This window comes from Enhydra lutris, unplaced genomic scaffold (genome assembly GCF_002288905.1).
Source record: "Enhydra lutris kenyoni isolate GAN:26980312 unplaced genomic scaffold, ASM228890v2 scaffoldscaffold4, whole genome shotgun sequence".
In the NCBI taxonomy this organism is placed as follows: Eukaryota; Metazoa; Chordata; class Mammalia; order Carnivora; family Mustelidae; genus Enhydra; species Enhydra lutris.
In genome coordinates, this window is record NW_019154088.1 from 3,888,162 (window position 1) to 3,903,664 (window position 15,503).

General features: G+C 44.5%; 1 protein-coding gene across 2 annotated transcripts in view; it reads right to left on the bottom strand.

Annotated features, from left to right (window-relative positions):
* The window catches only part of LOC111140432 (secretogranin V), a 51,789-nt gene that overhangs the window by 14,033 nt on the left and 22,253 nt on the right, over positions 1-15,503 (bottom strand). For both annotated transcript variants that reach the window (XM_022492693.1, XM_022492687.1), the window contains exon 3: positions 1,942-2,091. In XM_022492693.1, the coding sequence (XP_022348401.1) occupies positions 1,942-2,091 (150 nt within the window). The remainder of the gene's footprint in view (positions 1-1,941; positions 2,092-15,503) is intronic.

The window sequence follows — 15,503 nt, forward strand, 5'->3', positions numbered from 1 at the left end:
AGGTAATGTGCGGCGAGAAAGGGTCTGGGGACTGTCACCTGACCCAGCTGCATCAGGACCCCTGGACTGCCCCATCTCAGCTCCTGCGTGCATGAAACTAGGGCTTGATTACAGGGATCTGGACTTTCTCCTTTCCCAGGGCAGCCTGGAACCGCATCTACGTTTTCGAAGGCACTCTGTCTTCATTTTACTGATGAGGACACTGAGGCGCGGGAAGCAGGCTCGCGTACTAGAGTTAGGATTAGACCTCAGATCTGTCGGCTCAGACTGTCCCATCTCCTACAGCAGTGGTTCTCAGACTGCAGTATGTGCCCGAATTGCAGGGAAGGCGGCTTAGAACACAGGTTTCCGGGGCCTACCCCAGGAGTCTCTGACGCAGCAGATCTGGGGGAAAGCCTGGAAATCTGCATTTCCACCAGTTTCCAGGTGATACTGATGCCGCCGGAAACCTGGGACCACACTTTAAGAACAACTGTACTGTATTATATCTAATCAGTTTAACCAAATCCCCACGGGGACTGTTGCTCTTCAAATTCTGAACTAGTATTTCCTCCAACCCATCCCAAACCCCGCAAGCACGCAAAAAGTGGCTGCAGGGATTGGCTGTGTGCGGTGATTCAGGTTCTCCCGCAGGTGGCCCTGTATTCCCACCTTGGCTAGGATGGATCCGGCCAGTCTGGCTGCCCCACAGGCTCTGTGCCCCACAGAACACAGATGCCTACCCTACGTGAGAGGACGAGTATCTTTCAGGGAAAGCCTCTTTCAGAGAAAGCCTGCATTGTGTTTAAGAACATCTGAGGGGCCAAAACTGTCAGAGTTTTCGGAGCAGGACACTTCATGGTGGTTGAAGACACAGTCCTGAATCAGGGAGACCTGGGTTTGAGTCTCGGCTCAGCTACTTGCTAAGTGGGTAAGCTTGGACAGGCTATGCTCTAAGCTTCAGTTTCCATATATGCAAAGTAGGGATAATAAGTACCAACTATTGTTATTGTAGGCTTAGGGGAAAAAACTATTCTGGTGCTGGAAGTTAACACAAGCCCAACGGGAACAATGCATTATTCACTAGCGGTAAAATTAATTATAATCAGGATGCCATTTAAAGAGCCTTTACTTTGTGCGAGGTGTTCTGCTGAGTGCTTAACGTGGATCATTTCATTTAATTCCCACAACAACACCCATTTTGCCAATGAGGAAACTGGTATGTAAATCGGTCAATTAGATTGTTCAAGGTCACATATCTTGACTCGGGGTTTGAATTCAGGTAGCCTGAGTTTAGAGCCACTACTCTTAACCACCAAGGTTAACTGCTTGAAGGCCCATGTAAGGGTAGTCCACTCACCATTCATTCTCTCTGGCATCACAGAGTAGGAAAGTGGGAGGGAGACACAAGCAGCAAAGAAAAGTTTCAAGCTTCTTCCTTAACCAACTTATCATCTTCCTGGACCCACTGTCTCTCATGCCACCCCCTTGACCCCGAAGGAATATTTCAGGATAGATGCTGTTTATGACATGGTTAAAATGTCAATTGTCAAAGGCAGTAAGGAAAATGATGGACATGGATAATCCATAAACTGGTAAGTTCTAAGGACACTCAATGTGGGCAGCAGCTGTATTACAGAAAAGGCAAAAAGAAGAAAATCTCTCTCTATTTTTATTAAAAGAGTCGCAAGTGCAGAAAAAAGCATCAATTCCTAAGGAGGGAGAGAGAATGAAGGTAAAACTTTGGCAAGGGAGTCTTACGTGGGTGTATCTAACCGCCAGAAAGCACTGAGGGTTCTAGAAAAATTTCCCTTTCCAATCTACCTACAAATACATGGGTGGAGGGGGGGTGTCCTTGGAATAGAAATACTATTTCTAAGAGTATTTGTAGTGGATGTTAGAATTTTCAATTTCTTCCCGAAGACTCCACCTTCCTTGAGAACCCTAGGGCATGGCCATTACCTGTTTTTCCAATAGGACAGGGATTTGGAGGGTCTGGGTAGCCTTGATCTTCGCTGAAGTCCTTAGGAATGTTGTCACCAGTCAACTCTGCCACAATGTTTGGGATGTTGCCAAAGGGACCCAAGTGCTGAAGACCTTCATGAGCTCCACCTGCCAGGGAATCAGAGTGGGTCACTTGAGTGCAGTGAAATTCATTTCAAATAATATGTACCCAGGCAAAGCACTGTGATCTATACTGTGGAAAGAGAATAAGAAATTGAATAGTTTCTGCTGTTTAGGGTTTAAAACTTTAGTTGTGGAGACAGACACATGCCTCACATGCACCGTTTCCACACAAGGCACATTAGATACATGCCCGAGTAGAAACATTAATACAGCCTCTTGGGAGCATGGTGGAGGGAGAGTTTCATTTGGCTGATAGGATGGGGAAGGCTTCTTGGACCAGTTAGAACTCAAGTGGCACCTGGGGGGCAGGGTAGGGGAAGAGACAGGGAGGTAACTGTAGTCAGGCATGAGAATAGGCTGAAAAACAACACATTTTCCAAAAAAAAAAAAAAAGAAAGAAAGGAAAAAAAGAGGCGCGTGGGTGGCTCAGTCAGTTAAGCATCTGCTTCAGCTCAGGTCATGGTCCCAGGGTCCTGGGATGGAGCTCCACATTGTGCTTGGCAGGGAACCTGCTTCTCCCTTCCCTCTGCCTGTCTCTCTCCATCAGATAAATATATAAGATCTTTAAAAGGAAGGAAGGAAGGAAGGACATAAATCACTGTCTTCTTACAATTCTAGAACAACCACTTAAAACTCAGTATATTTACTTCAATCCTTTCTCCTCTGCATTTTTTTTCCTCTGCATTTTTTTTAAAGATTTTATTTATTTATATGACAGAGATCAAAAGTAGGCGGAGAGGCAGGCGGGGGCGGGGGAAGCAGGCTCCCCACCAAGCAGAGAGCCTGATGCGGGGCTCAATTCCAGGACTCTGGGATCATGACCCGAGCCGAAGGCAGAGGCTTAACCCACTGAGCCACCCAGGCGCCCCTATGGTCTTATTTTTAATGTCTTTGATTTTAAAGTCAGCTCAGTCAAATATATTTCCATGTATTTATTTATTAGCTTTAATTTCTTTTTTTTTTTTTAAGATTTTATTTATTTATTTGAAAGAGAGAGAGAGGGAAAGCACAGAGGGAGAGTGACAGGGAGAAGCAGGCTCTCTGCTGTTCAGGGAGCTTGATGAAGGGCTTGATCCCAGGACTCTAGGATCATGACCTGAGCCAAATGTAGACACTTAGAGGACTGAGCCACCCAGGTGCCCTGTACTAGCTTTAATTTCTTTATGCAAGTTGTCTGTTTATACTTTTGGAATTTGAATGTTTCCCTTATCCATTTGCATGAACACTTTACACAGTAAAGATAACAAAACTCTGGCTATTACATCTCCTGCAACCACATTCCCATTTCCTCTGACTTGGAATTCCAGTTGTTACAGCAATATTTTGCAAACGTAAGTTTTTAATATTTATGTAGTCATATGTGCTCTTGTTATTCCCCTTTGTGATTTCTTTTTGTCTTTCTAAATTTACAAAATTGTTGACGTTTTAGGAGTACTACCAACATTTGGATATTTTAGTGGTTTTTTTTTTTTTTTTGGTGCATGTAAAATAATTAACCAATTATTCCACTAGCATTAGTTAAGTAATCCTGTCCTTCCTATTCAGGAATCTTACTCTACCTGCATCACGGCAAACTCTTGGAATGAATTCCTATCTAATACTTGTATTGGGATATAGCTTTCTTAATGCACAACGTGCACCTTATACATGAAGGGCCAAATCAAAATCAGAAGGTGCCTTGATTAGTGTGCATGAATTTAGAGTCAACATCAGGCTATGATAGCCACACTTTCAGGAGAAGGCTCCATAGCTCAGGGGTTAGTATAATAGCTACATGCCCACCTCCACAGGACAGCCTTGCCGATAAGCTATATTATTTAAGTCCAGCTGGATGAGGCACCCTTCTCCCTGGATGAACTGTGTCAAGGTTATTGCTCTGACACCTGCTTTTTTTGCTTTTTTGACTGAACCAGCTCCCTCTGGGAGTGACACATTTTTTTTCCCTTTGGAAATATTAATGTACTCAGTAGGATCATGGTTAGATCTTAGTGTCCTGGGAATCACGTTGTCTTTGAAGTAATTTTGTTATCAGTCTGTCTTAATTTATTACACCGGATTAAAGTTGATCCTTAAAAGGGTAATTGTAGTTCCTTCAATTTCAAACTCCTCTAGCTCCCAAAACATAGACATCATCAAGTGGCTGGGTTGTTTCATTTACTTTTACGTTATATTTCATTGCTTTGTAATGGGAGTGAGTAGCCTGCAAAATTTCTGCATTAAAAAGGTATTATTTTTGGAAAATATCCATGTGAATATTTAAAATAAGGTATAATTTTATATCTGTCATAATCTAACACAATCTGATGGTTTAATCCTATCCTAATTTGATGGTTATGTGTTAAAATCTATTGCTACCAATAAGTCTCTCAACCTCTTATTCCTCACTGTTTTTGCTTTAGCATTTTGATACTATGAGAATTGCCATGTTCGAGAGTATAAGTTCCTCATTTTAATTGTGCTATTAATGGCTATTGAGTAAAAATGAAAATTGACAAGTCATATTTCTTCCATTAGCACCACCACTCCTCATTCTGTTGTTTTGCTTGGTAAATCTTTGATCATCCTTCTATTTGCAACTTTTCTGTATCTTTCTGATGGTTTTTCCAATTCCTCCTGTGGTGCCTGCCTTCAGAGACACTGGAGGGATTCCTATTTCTTATCCCACACTAACCAAGAGGGTGGAAAGGTGAAACAGACAGATCAGCGCCCTTGGTATTGATACATTTGAAACTTTGTACAATCTTGGCAATGCGGTCACCACTGTGTTTGCTAAAGGGCACGCTCTCTGCTCTCTGCTCTCTGGTGTGTCAATACATGTCTCAACTTTTGAAAGCACCCTAGCCTTAAGTGCCAGGAATTATCCAACTTGGCTTAAGGGAGAATGCATGTCTTCTTAATGCTCCATTAGTAATTAATGAAGGAAGCAAACACAGTTTCCTTTATGGAGGGCCTGCCAAGGCTCTGTTTACCTCTGTGCACCAGTGCCATTAAAATGAATGTAACACTTGTTAAGGGGAGCAGATGTTTCTTACCATCTGATACCTTATAACACAGGCTCTTTTAAAAACTACATTTGATGACCTCAAATTGAGAAACATGGAGGTAGGAGCTGTGGGAGATACATGGAAATAACAAATGCTATCCTTTGCTCTCCAGGAGCTTGAATTTTATAGACAAGAAAACACATATAGGAAATAATTAGGAAATGATATATTTGAGTATGCAACCAAATGCTAGTTATCGGGTTCATTATGTTTAGATTATGTTCAATTTATCCCACCTAAAGCCAACTCAACCAAAATGTTGCGATGTTATGGAATCTCTTTGTTCTAGGGGGTCTCAGTCTCAACCAAACACAGATTTTAAAAACCATTAATCAATCACTTTTTAAAAAATATGTCTGAAGCACATACCACATATCAAGACCTGGACTAAGAGCTAAAACCAGGTAAATGGGGGTTTCTGAGTTTACAGTCTGCAAAACATGCATGGAGAAGAACACACTTGCAGTGCAGAGCTGGAATGCACTTCTAATGTAACTGGGATACAGCAAGATGTCACAGGCATGAGGGAAGAAACATCTAACCCAGATGTGCAACACGGAGGACTTCCTGCAGGAAGCAACATACCAGTGATTATGTTAGGTGCTGTGGAAAACAAATGTAAAAGACATGGTTCCTGCTCTCTAATGGTTCTTCATTCTAGATGGTTCTTCAAGGCTAACACAATAAGCCAGTGGTATATGATAAGATAAATTCTCTGACATAATTCATTATGGTACAGACTGTAAATGATATAGAAATTCAGGAAACAGAGAGCTTTCCCAGAAAACATCCATGAAAGAGATGACACTTGAGTTGGACTCATCAAAGACAGGATCCATCATTACAGGTGACAAAGGAAGAACCACAAGTGAGAGTGCAGAGGTAGGTGTAAGTAAGGAATGTTTGAGTATCTGTGAGGAGCACTATTGGGGAAGGGGGGAGCTAGGAAAAGGGGAGAAGGCCAGTGGCAAGCAGACAAGTATGAATTAACATAGTAATAAATGGCAACCAAACTTTCTGGGCAGGAGAGCAATGTAATAATTGCATGTTACACAGAATGTTAATTTCGCAATAATTTAAAGCCCTTGTTCCCACTTAAGAATGCATATCAGAGGGGCGCCTGGATGGCTCAGTGGGTTAAGCCTCTGCCTTCAGCTCAGGTCATGATCTCAGGGTCCTGGGGTCAAGCCCCACATCGGGCTCTCTGCTCATCCTGCTCAATTCCTCTCTCTCTGCCTGCCTCTCTGCCTACTGTGATCTGTCAAATAAATAAACAAAATCTTAAAAAGAAAAAGGAGGCATATCAGAAAATTCCAATGCCTCCCCAGTCCAGAGCCACTGTATCCAAGTGTCCTTCTAAAGACTGCTATACGAAGACAGACTGGAAGAAGTTGAAGAAGTCCTGCTATAAGGCTACTGCTGAAACTCAGGGGTGGAGCAAGGAGGACTGGGGTTGGGGTAGTCATGACATGAGTAGAAAGAAGAGAGATTTCAAACAGTGCACAAGGGGAAGATAAGTCAAAGCCCCTGAGGTCTCCAAAGCATAAAGGCCCCCTGAGTAGGAAAAATAATGCCTTTGGTAAAGATAGAATCTTTCACTGCAGCTTTAAGATTATTTCAGGCAATTAATTAATTCTATCCTGTGATGATGCTTTATTTATCTGTTTCCCTCACAGCCCTACCTCTCCACAAATGTCTCTAGAATAAAGAGAAAATATTCTGGCCAAATAGGTTTTAGGCTCAGTTTTGCTTATATAAACTTTGCTTTCTTTAATGCAGTTGGTACCGCGCAGCTGTTTATGCTCAAGCTCTAGGCCACGGGCGGGTTTTCTTCGCACTGTTATGGCAGTGAAGTGTCAGTCAGTGGTAGTGTTCAGAGGCAATGGAAGCGGGGAGCGGGGAGGGAGGGGAAGAAGACCGAGGTTTGTGCGGTCCAGGCCAGAGCTCTTGGCTCTGTACTGAAACCCTCCATAACAATCTGTTGAGGCACCTTCCCAAATCTTGGGGGATTTCTCTAAGAGCGTTCAGCTCTTTTTTGCATTCCCACCCCTGACCTGTGCTTGGATTCTCCCTCCTCTGCATGTCCTTTTTAAATCGGTAAATCTGTTATTTCAGTTGGCCATCTGCTCAACCTCCATTCTTGCTTTGCCACCCATGGGCTCGGGCAGTCTCAACATGGCGGCTCCCAGCAAGAGTCCTAAGGGCCACCAGCTGGGCCTGTACCCCCAATACTCATTCACCCGGAAAAGGGCACTAGCTTTTCTGGTTAACTTAAAACTCTCTTAGTGATTTTGAAGATCAGTTGGCAGTATCTAATAAATGAAAATTACCTATTGACCCAAAAAATTTTGCTTGGCTTCAGTCATGGGGATTTTGTGGTATCAGCTGAGTTGTTTAGTTGTTTAGTTATATAGTGAGTAAATCACTGGAATGACGCCTTGTCTTGATGTCATTTGACTCTCTTATATGTAGTGCACTTAAAAGAAAAAAAAAGAATGAATCGAGTATTATAATTTAATGTAATTAAATTATAATGATATTTCACATCTCTCTTTCCTGGAGAATGTGGTTTCCCATATAGTACGCACATCCCTGAAGCATCCCCTTTAACATCAAGATTCATTTATTTAACCATTTTAAAGGAAAATTTTCACGATGAATTTCAGGTAAAGACTTTGAACAGCAGATTGGGAATACTACTGTCCCACCTCTTGATAATTTGGGACTATTACTGGTGGTATCAATGACTACGTAGTGTTCCAGCAGTGTGTTCTCACTGTGGGGAAGTGCACACGGTGACATCACCCTATGACACAGTCCCAGCTACGATGGCTTTTATAGTTGTCTTCTCCCTCCTTGTCAGTTGTTAATCTGAGTCATCCCAGGTCCTTTTCATAATGAAGTATTTACATATATAAATAAAGAGTGGGCCTCAGCCTTGTAAATCCCCTCCTCCATTTTGCTTTACTCCACACATAAATCACACGAAGATCCTGTCAAAATGCAGGTCCTGATTAATAGGTGAGGGGTGGGGTCTAAGACTCTGCATTTTTAACAAGCTCCCAGGGAATGGTGATGCCGTCAGTCCACACACCACACCTTTAGTAGCAAGAGGCTAATAAATGACAGAGCCAAACTTACTTAAATTATGTATAAAAAAAATGTTAAATTATCTCTGAGAGACGCCTTGGGGTAATGATCTTGGTTCATGGATTTGTGACGTCCAGGGTAGCCATTGAGAGGCTTTCTAAAATTCACTTGAGGGACACCTGGGTGGCTCAGTTGGTTAAGCAGCTGCCTTTGGCTCAGGTCATGATCCCAGCGTCCTGGGACCGAGTCCCACATCGGGCTCCTTGCTCATCAGGGAGCCTGCTTCTCCCTCTGCCTCTGCCTGCCATTCTGTCTGCCTGTGCTTGCTCTCTCTCCCTCTCTCTCTCTCTGACAAATAAATAAATAAAATCTTTAAAAAAAAAATTCACTTGAGGTTTCAGATAAAGGAGCTGTGGCTACCATTGACATCTTTTCATTTAAGGTTTTACTCTAATTATAGAGGCACGTGCTCACATTTCACAAGGAAAGGATCCCACTGCACACTTTTCCATTCAAACAAATCCTGTGAGAATTCAAAGTAAATTCTTCCATCTTGAAGGTAAGTTCTCACATACAGGTGATGTCGTTCACAGAGCCCGAAGACCTCACACCATCTAATACAAGAGTCCCTTCTGGCTGGGACTGGTGGGACAGTTTTGGTCAAAGTCAAGCTTGGCCAGAAATGAAGAAGATAAAAGGGGTCCGGCACCACTGTCACCTTTTTGTACTATGACTGTTTCAATAGTTTCAAAGTGCTTTTATATCCTCATTAAAAATGTTTCATGAGGTCAGTAAGACAAGCATGACTACTCCTAAGTGAGAAAGGGAGTCCTCGGAGGTTGTTATTTGCCTGAAATCACTCAGCAAGTTAGTGCTATCTGGAGACTGGGATCCCCGCCCTGTTTCCATTCCACAGTGGCACCAGGGGAACCCCCAAAATGCTCTACCCAGCCCATCCATTCCCTTTGTTGGGGGGGTCATCTTCCCAAGATCAGATCTAGCTCCACAGCTGTCATTGGTAGAATGACCTGTCAGAATAATGGGGGCCTCTCTTATTTTCCAGCTCCCTCTGAGGCCTCAAGCTGTCTGTGACCAGGAGGGTCAGCTTCCCCCCACCACGGCCGGGCCTCAGCAGAACGACTCTGGAGTAGGGAACAGCCGTGGTCCCTGCCACTGTGGCTCCGTGGCATCTGCGTGCCAGCCTCATGCCAGAGAGTTAGAGCCTCCAGACCCAGCCCTGGCCCTGTGGACTCTGTCTCACGATTGGGTAACACCCTGATGAGCTCGCAGCCAGCAGTCTCCCCCAGACTCCCACAGCCCGCAGCGCCCTGCCGGGGCTGCCCGTGGGGCCACACGACTGGGCAGCGGGCAATAAGGGAGAATTGTGGCCGGGCAGCCTGGTGCCAAGGAGCCAGTCAGCCACCTCGTAAAAAGGCAGCTCCGTGAGCAGAGTCTGGCAGGGAGTGGGTACACTCTCCTGAATACCAGCCATTCAGCTGAAGGGAGAGGAGCCAGCAGTTTTCACTTAGGTCACCACAAACAGCCCACGCTAAAAATACCCTGCGGTCTGGGCCTTCATTCCTCCTGCATGTCCCTGTGCATCATTTATGAAGGCGCCCCCCAGCTTCTCCTGCGTTCCTGGCCTGGGACCCCGAGGCATCGGGGAGGCGATTAGGAAGGACGCTGCCCTGCTCCGGTTTGTCCCTCACACTCTTGAGCCCCAGCGGAGCCAGAGGAGGGCAAGTAAACTGGAACAGAGGAGGCAGGGCCCCGGGCCTCAGAGGCCTCTGAGCAGGCACAGAAGGGGACCAGCGGGACACGGACAGTGTGCAGTTCCAGCGTGACCATGAGGGGATGAAGAGGAGCCTGCATCCCAGGAAATCCTGAGGGACAAACTGAGGAAGCTCTGGCTGCCCCACAATTTTGTCTCCCTCCCCAACCCCCCACTGGAGGTAAACACATACGCTGTTACACGAAGTACTACCATTTCCCCAAGATGGGAGGACAAATCTGTCCCCTCCTGTACAAGCCACACCTCGGATTTCTCCTTAGCACAGCACTCGGGGAATCTGGCTACACACTACTGTCCGCACAGGAGCAAAGAAGACAGAGGCACGGAGAACAAAGACACACAATTTAGCCCTTATTAAGGGGGTTGGGGGGAACACCTGAAAAAAATGGACAATGTAAGGGTGGGATCTTAAAATGTTCAATGTTCGATATTCATGTTTCTGCCTCCTTCAGGCCAAATAATTTAAATGAGCTAAAAAGAAGAAAAAATAGTCATTTCTATACATGTCCATCCTCAAAATTGACTATATAGGAGGCATTTTTGCCTAGATTCCTGGTAAGAAATAAGAGTCCCAAAATTCAGACATATTATTAAAAAGCAACTAATTTTCATTTACTGAGGACCCAAAGAAAAGAGAGCATCTTTTATACCGGGAACCTTTTATGGCTCTCTGTTGTTAAGATCCTGGGTTGAAGTCCACTTTCTACCACACTTCTGAAAACATCCCAATCTCTCTGGATGTCAATTTCCTTTTTCTTTCTTTCTTTCTTTTTTTTTTTTTTTTAAAGATTTTATTTATTTTTTTGACAGACAGAGATCACAAATAGGCAGAGAAGGAGGCAGAGAATGAGGGGAAAGCAGGCTCCCTGCTGAGCAGAGAGCCTGATGCGGGGCTCAATCCTAGGACCCTGGGATCATCACCTGAGCCAAAGGCAGAGACTTTAACCCACTGAGCCACCCAGGTGCCCTATTTCCTTTTTCTAAATTTGGGGATAGTATGCTCACAGGGGGAGGCAGCAGTGCAGGGAGAGAGCAAATAAGAGATTATATGCAAAATACTTAGTTTGCGGTCTGGTAGCATGTAGTATGCACGCTAAATAAATATTTGCTCTTTTTATTATCCAATCAGTTAATTGTGTATATTAACAGAGCCCAAATTAACAATCCTATGTATTCTTCACTCTGATGATCACAGCCCTGTATTTGGGGCAGCAAGCAACAGGGGCTCAAAACTCTGGAACTTTTTCTTAACAGCAGTGCCTCCTTACACCACTTAACACTAAGTAAGTTAATATTTGGACTCAACCTACTCGGTTTCTTCAGGGCAAGCATCCTCCACTCTTGCCCAGGTGACATAATCTGAAGGATTTGTCATCTAGTCAAGGGGGCAAAACACATAAACACATATCCAATGGAAATGCTGGTTTGTGGAGGGAGACCACGAGCACAATGTGGACGGAGAACTACGTGTCCCCGAAGGAGATGATGAATGTAGAATCATGACCATTAGAGATGGGTGTTAGGGCCTCAACTCTCCTCCATGGTAATGGAACTTGGCTGAAGCTGTTTAGAATGGTGAGGACTTATGTTGCAATAGCCACATTCCCTAAACCCATGACAAGTGACCCCAAAGCACACAGCATTTGGTAATTGAGAAAAACAAAGAAATGATTCTATCTCTGCTGAACTGGCTTATTCGTTGATTTGCCCCAGGGCAAGGGGGCTGGTCCAGGCAGTTTGCAAGTGCCATCGGAAAGCTCTGAGTGCCAGCCTGGTCCCTCACAGGGACGACCCCACGCAGCCCGCATCCTCCGCGAGCCCCGTCGTTGGCACGACCCTAAAGGTGCAGGAGAGATCTGGACTGAGTTGAATCTGCTGGCAGATAAGCAAAATATAATGCATTGTTCGGATATTCTGTCTTGAAAGGCATTTGTTTTCGTTCCTTTTCTTTCTTCTTCTGCTTCACCCGCCACCCCACACCCCCAATACGAGGATCTAAAAAACTCAGGCTCCTTTGGGACCAAAGGCAACATTATCATCATCTACTCGGAGGCACGCAAACAGTGCAGGCAGAAACTCGGAGGAGGACCGCTGCGTCTGTGGTTTTCACATCTACATATGGTCCCAATTTAGGATCACAAGCAGAGTTGTTTATTTTAGAAAAGCTTTTTAGTTCACTTTTAAGGTATTTTGCTTAAGCATTGCTTGCTTTTCAAAAGAAGAAAATGTGTATTTTTTTCCAAAGTGGTGTTTGTTTTGGCTGTTTGCTCATTTACAAAAGTTCAAATTTTATTCTGCGAATTTAACTAATTCTCCTGCAGCCACCACAAGCCCCACCCCTCCCCGACGCAGTCGCACAAAACCCCAAATTAGAACAAAATACATTAATTTGAAAATGAGGCACTTGGAGGATAGCTGTGAATTTTGCAGGTTTTTTAAAAAGCCACTTTAATAGGTAATTTGCAGCAGCACTTTTAATCCCTTCATGTAACTTTATTTGCTGCCTGAAGTGAGGTCTCTATCTGACAATTTGTATGGAGGCCAAGTATGTTTTTTGTACTGAGGTTAAGGTCCATTGGGGGTCCTTTAAAACCTTTATTCTATGATTCTTGCTCCAATTATATGACTTAACTGGGAGTCAGAGTAGAGCTTGAGTTGAGGTATCACTTATTGTTGAAAAAAATAATGTGACACTTAAACAAAACTGTGGTAGGATGAAGACATGGAGAAAATCATTTAAAAAACCATGTTAAAAAAAAAAAAACATAAAAAAGTGAAGATATACACCTGGGCCCTCAGAACCTGGCCCTGTCTAGTCATACTGTCTCCAGCTATTGAAATCTCCCAAGTTCATCTTCGTTTCTGACACTCCACTTACTGATGACGACCTTTGTGCAGAACAAGAGCCCCACATCTCTGCTCTAGAAGATGAGCCGAGTCCCATGTGCCATTCCTTTGGGTAAGGCTCTCCACTAATACGGTAATGAGTACTAACTAACGTGGTCCTCTGCTCCTGTGTAATACATCTGCATCTTAGACAATTTCTGGGGTAATCACTGTAACTTAAATCACTGTAATCCCTCACAGGAGTCCTAGGTCCTCTGGTGTAGCAGCTCAAGAGACAAGTGGGACAGCATGGGCTCTTGGGTAAAGAGAAAGGGCAGTGTAGGGTCGGTCCCCGGAGGCAGGTAGAAATCAATGCAGGTAGAACATCGGTGGCCAGACCAGAGCCAAGTAAACGTCCAGAAGGTTTATAATCAGCGATGAGGTACACAAGGAGCTAGCTTCTACACAGGGAAAGGATGAGGGAGGTCTGCAGAAGCCTGGGAGGGCTGATAGATGACATCAACACCAAGCCACGTGATAGCGGGAGTAGTCCCAGCCCCAGACTCACAGCTCTTCGATGGTTTCATCGGGGGCTGGACTTTCCCAGCCAGCCTGGGCTTTACGGGGAAGTACGACCCTGGGAACCCATGGCAGAGAAGGTGTGAGTAGGGCGTGGCAGAGACTGAGCCGGGCCCTTGCTGGATGGGACAGAGGTGGGAGGTGGCGGAGCTGGGCAGTGCTGGGCCAGCCCAGAGCCCCCTTCTGTAAGCTGCTTGTTGTCAAGAATCTCCTTTCCGAGGTTCTAGCCCGGGCTGGGCACATAGCTCAGGGATGCAATTATTTCATACAGCAGTTCCATCTACTCCTCTGTAGATTAAGATGAGGGGACTTGAGTTGAGTCAGGGAAGGCCTTCTGGACCACAACGAAGAAGGTCTCCCTGCATTAATTATTGATCCCTGACCTCCCTTTCTCCATCCAAAGTTGCTGTAAATAAGTAAGTATCTTTTATAAACAGCTAGCGTAAACATTTGTTTTGGACAGTGATCTCCTTATAGGGCATTCTTTTCTGCTTCCAATTTTCTAGTAGTTATTACCTTCCCCCTCCTCCTCCTCCTCCTCCTTCCCCTTCCCCTTCTTTCTTCTTCTTCTTCTTCTTCTTCTTCTTCTTTTTTGTTTTTTTTTAAATTCCAGCCCCAGGAAGGGAGAGCAGGTGGTGTGCGTGTGTCGGGGGTCGGGGGCAGGGGTGGGGTGTTCACTCCGATGAAATCTTCTACCCAGCTCTGGTACCGTTTTTCTGGCCTGTCGTTTTCCCGCTACACACAAATATTCCCAGCTTCTTCCTTTTGTCTCCCATGTAATCTCTGCCAGGTATTAGTCATTAAGAATAAAACAACATCAAAAACAATGAAAACCGCTGAACTTCTCACTGAGCGCCTGCTAAGTGCCAGGCACCATACCTGGGCCGAGAGCCCAACGCCGTGTTGGAGGAGACACAAAGGTGATCGGTCACAAGGCTGTGTGGCCAGTGGCAGGCAACTCCCCTCGGTGGAGCCTAGAAGAGGGGCATCCGGGAGCGCGCACTCGGATAGGCAGAGCACTCCACGTGGGAGACACCGGAATGGTAACTCATGGGTTTCTTTTGAACCTTAAAAATGGCTATCTTTCTTACCCACAGATGGTCATGGGGGTAAAGAGAGCACAATTCAAATTCACAAATAAACCCAGGCTTCGTGTTTTAACATATACATTTGTAAGGCATTTTTTAAAAAATAGCTTTAAAAAATAATTCAAAAAAATTTTTAAATGGCTTCAAGCTCTCCACCTATGCCCTCAACTAAAATTTTAACTAGAACTACTGGCGAGAAACACTGTTGGCCTGGGTAAAATTCAGTCCCTTGTTACTTGGAATAGTATGCAGGAGCCCTGTCAGGTGAAAACAGAACATGAGCCACACCAGTGAGCTGGAATGGTCTAGTATCCTCATCTCAAACAGTAAAAAGAAACAAGAGAAATTAAATTTAGTAATTTATTTTATTTACTCCAACATACCCAAATTATTATCATTTCAGCATGTAATCAGTATTTTGAAAAAATGAGTGATGAGATATTTTGCATTTTTGTTGAACTATGTCCAAAATCGTTTGTGTAGATTATACTTAGGGCACGTGACCATTCAAATGGGTCGCATCTCGCGGGTCTAGTAGCCCCATGTGGCTGGTGTCCATGTTGGACAGCTCAGGTACACAGAAGGGGCCTGGTGGGAAAAGTTCAGGCTCTGCGACCCACGTGCCTCCCTCGCCCTAGCTGTATGACCTCGTCTCTAATCTGAGGATACAAGGAACGCCAATCTTAAGGGGGCGCCAGGAGCAGAAAATAAAATAAAATAGTCCTTGTGCGTGGAATCTGGCAAATAAGAAGTGGCTGTCCTTTTACAATGCATGATTCAACACTTGTGTGATCCCGGGCAAAGGGTCTTACCCATTGGGATATTTGTTTTCCTTCTCTGTAAAACACGGGCGATAATAATACTTCATTGAGAAGATTACCTGGTACAAACATAGCACTTAATAAATGTTCACTTCTTTCCCCTTGGATTCAGATGTCAATAAACAGAGAAACAGCCAAAGGGCTAGCGGCGCAGGGA